This window comes from Echinops telfairi, unplaced genomic scaffold (assembly GCF_000313985.2).
Source record: "Echinops telfairi isolate 266 unplaced genomic scaffold, ASM31398v2 ScPeMD7_8;HRSCAF=38, whole genome shotgun sequence".
Lineage (NCBI taxonomy): Eukaryota > Metazoa > Chordata > Mammalia > Afrosoricida > Tenrecidae > Echinops > Echinops telfairi.
The window spans coordinates 12828628-12832862 of NW_022103905.1; the positions used below are offsets into that span (position 1 = coordinate 12828628).

General features: G+C 37.9%; 1 protein-coding gene across 1 annotated transcript in view; it reads left to right on the top strand.

Annotated features, from left to right (window-relative positions):
* UNC13C (unc-13 homolog C) overlaps positions 1-4235 on the top strand; it is a 586641-nt gene that overhangs the window by 394937 nt on the left and 187469 nt on the right. The window contains exon 19 of the mRNA XM_045286469.1: positions 380-465. Within this exon, the coding sequence (XP_045142404.1) occupies positions 380-465 (86 nt within the window). The remainder of the gene's footprint in view (positions 1-379; positions 466-4235) is intronic.

The window sequence follows — 4235 nt, forward strand, 5'->3', positions numbered from 1 at the left end:
ACACGGGAGGCGGGGGACTTCAGAAAATCCAAGGAGCCCTGGTGACATAGTGGGCCACATGTTGGGCTGCTAACTGTGAGGTCAGCAATTCAAAACCATTCACCAACCACTCCCTGTGAGAAAGATGAGGCGTTCTAGTCCCCTGAAGATGTGCAGTCTTGGAGACCCACATAGTCCACAGAGGGTCACTGTGAGTCAGAATTGACTCAGGGCAGTAGGTTTTTGGTTAAAAAAAATCCAGGGAAAGATGGAATGAAAAGATAATGGAATGTATCCACAAACTTTGTGAAGCCCTCTCCTATAGTAATTGTTACATGGGTGTAACATGATGTTTTCTGGAAATGCGGTCATATATACTAATACATGTATTTGCTTTTAGATTTCCTCAAGAACTGAATATGGGGAAAGTGAGTGCTGAAATAATGTGGACCCTTTTTGCTCTGGACATGAAATACGCACTGGAAGGTAATTATAAATACGAATGTCATTAGAATATATGTTGTGATATTTGCATTCTTGGTTTTAAATGTGAAGAAGGGAAACATTAAAATGTTGATTATTATGATCATTAATAGTATAAAGATCAGAGGAAATTTATTTGCCGCCTTTTAGGAAGATAAAGGCCTTATGAACTTAAATGACTTTTAAAGTATATATATATGGGTGTCTAATCAGTAGTCTAAGCTGCAGGATCATGAGTACTTCATGAAGGATAATGCTCAGATATAAATATTGTACAGAAGCACAATAACCAAAAGGGACTCTTTTGAGGAGTGGAAAATTGTGTTTGTATTTGTCTAGAAGGTATTTGTCTGTATAGACTTAGAAATGGTATCCATGACTAGGCAGGTTAGAAATCTGACTCAAGGTAAAGAATGCACAAATGTGCTTTATACAATTGATGTATGTATGGGTTGTGATAAGAGTTGTATGAGCCGCCAGCAAAATGATTAAAAAGAAAGAGATGGGAAAACCAAAAAAAAGAAATCTTGCTCAAAAGTCTTGATTCAAACTTGCTCAGGGACAATGGCACGGCTTTTCACAAGAGACTTGCCTCTGGAGAATACCACATCATAAACAGTGCAACAAGGGAAACACAGTTCTCAGCTCAATAGTTCTGGAGCTGTTCTTTGAGCATGGATGGAGTTGGGAATAGAACTATAAACTAACTTAATTGTATTCTTGTCCTCTAGGAAATTAGGGGTTTTTTTCCAACAATAGTTATTCAACAAATATGTATTGAGCCCATAATGCATGGAATGTAGCTGTACTATGTAATTTATGTTAAGAAATGTAAATCTCAATTTAATTGAAATTAGGAATGCTACAGGTATAGCAAGCATCTATAACTTTCATCAAATGCTTACTGATAATAGTGTCCATATAATAATAAAAACAATATTACCAAATGCTAAGACTGATGAAGTAGTACTTAATGGTCTTGTGATAAACTTAACTTTTTTGACAATACTCAAGTTTTGTTACATTTTTCTTAATGGCAGCTTTAACGGGATATATCAATACCATACAGCATACCTAGTTTAAGTGTACCATCCCACAGGATGTATAATCGCATTTTCAGAAAAGTATAATGAATAGAGCGAGGCAGTAACTTGGACTGTAGTGCACAGTTGATGAATCTTCTACATCTGAGGCTATTTGTGAGTGGTTTTGTCATTTTTGTATCTACTACACCTCAGTTAGAAACTCTGTTATGTGTTTGTTTACTTGAGTAAAACTGCATATTGAACAACCCTGGACAAAGATTGTGGAGACAAATCCCACTGCACGTGTCAAAACTGAACATTTGTAGTATTGCAGTGTTGGGAAGCAGCAAAGGTCTGGGGCTGTAGGGAACGCAATTCAAGGAGCTTTATCACTTACTAGCTCTGCAACCTTGGGCAGCTCATTCATCACTTCACAGGTTTGTCTTCGTATCTCTAGAATGGTACTAACAGCTCCTCAGCTGGTCTGAGGAAGAAAAACCATAAGTGTACTATGCAAACTGTAAAATTGCTATGCTAATATGAGGGACCAGTTATTATGTAAAGAAAGAACAATCATAAATGTCTCAAAAGTCTTCTTTAGGGATTAATCTAATATCTAAATACCTAGGAGAAAATTCACAAGTCCATGTTACTCTAGTCACTACCCTTTCACTTTTACCATTTCAATCTAGTAGGTGAACATTAAAAAATGGGACCGTTTTTTCCTGTACCATAGCATCAGTAGTAATTATTAAAGGACAATGGGAGGGGGACATAGACTTAACGGGTGTATTCCTTTGGCACTTTTTGTACATTGATAGTAAGTTCTTACTCTCCCTACTTGCCTCATAGACAATGCTGTTAAAATTAATTGACTGTGGAGTAGTGCTCCAGGCTGCTGACCTAGAAAGGCAGTGTTGTTATTAGATAATTTGAGCTACATAGTTCGTCTTGTGATAAAAGCATCTAAGCCCAACTGCTAAGCAACCTCTGATGAAGTTGGTTCAACTGAGGAGAGATGGGTAGAATTCATGGACTTTTGTACCTTTTTGCTTTCTTTCATGAACTCATCCACTGCTCAAAAGAAATAATGTAATTAAAAATCATTTCCCTTCCCATTTTATTCAGCCTATATGAGCTTACTTATTTTGTTTTCACATATGACATTCATCACTTAGAGATTTGATCAGTAGGAATTGATTCAATCACTATAAAGATAAGCTTCTTAAAGAAAATCAGAGTACATTTACTCACAAATTTAAAAGAATATTTTCTGTGAAAATGAGAATGTAGAAAGAAATAGACTCAGATGAAATGGTTCATAATGTATTTCAGCTGGTTTTATAGATTTTATATTTATCATCTTGGTATAGCCACTGAAATCGGTTTCCTGATGGTTCCTGAAACGTGAAAGGCACCAGATGTGTAACATATGTCTGTGTCTAGGCCCCAAGACAGCAGCCAGAAGGTAGTTTGGGTCCACAAGGATGCAGGTGATTTGTAATTGATAGCTCCTGTAAAAGAGATCTTGGCTTCTTTAAAGCCCTCGTTCTCATTTGGGTTCATGGCTGGACTTCAAGTCCCCTTCTGAAATTGCACCTACCTCTGAGGATGCTAGGACGGGTTGGAGGTCTGATTCATCGGTCAAGCTCTCACATGTATGCTTGAGGAGAACACTATTAAGAGTCACTGAAAATTAATTCAAAATGGCTATTTTGGTTAATTAACTTAGAAAAAGAATTAATTATGATATGTAAAACATACTTTGGATCTCGATTGCCAACCATCTTTCATCTGACATTAGGAAAAGCTTCTAGTTTAGTGTTCTTCTATCTTAAATATACCAGTGACTCACCTGGACACCCGGTTAAAATGCAGACTGACTTAGGAGACCTCAGTCGGGGTGGAGGAGGTCCCACACTGCTGATTGATGGACCACAAAATTCCAAGTTGACTGTCAAATTCCCGCTTCAACACCACAGGTCCAGACAGGTCTATATGCAATCCCCAATCTTTGTTGTGTACCACTTAGATACCATTAAATGTAGATTCTGAGACCCCCCAAGTGGCTTTGCAAATTGACAGCCCCTCACCTTTTGAATAGGCACCACTAACATTCTAACAAGCGCCACAAAGTAACCATTGGTAACTTGGTCTTCATCGTATCCATGCATTTCTCTTAGGATTATTTGCATAACGAGGAATTTTTTGGCCGTGCTTTCCCTTCATGCTTACGTTTTGGAATTTCTTTTAAAAACAGTTGCGCATCTCTCACTCTTTCCTTTCTCTGATATTTAACAGCGAATATGTACACGAATAAAGGCTTATGTTAGGAAACCAGCAAAAGCATAGCTAACTCTCCATTTCCAGGCATAAAACCTTTCCCAATATGGTCACGATAATTATTTTTACCGCATTATTCTAGTCGTGCCAGAAATGATGTAATAATCATAAAACCCATCGCCATTGAGTTGATTCTGACTCAATAACCCAACAAAGGGTTGTGAGACTTCAAATCTCAAGGAGCCCAGACAGTCATCTTTTCCCGAGGAGTAGCTGGTGGGTTTGAACCACCAATCTGTGGTTAGTGGCCCCATAGCTAATGCCCAGCCACACTCTGTCTCCTAGAAATCTCAGAGGAGGTGGAAATTTGAAAATAACCCACAGAACCACTATGTCCATGAATGTATATATGGATCTTACATAGATTGTTAGAGAAGATACTGGGTTCCCTGTAAGGTACAAGCT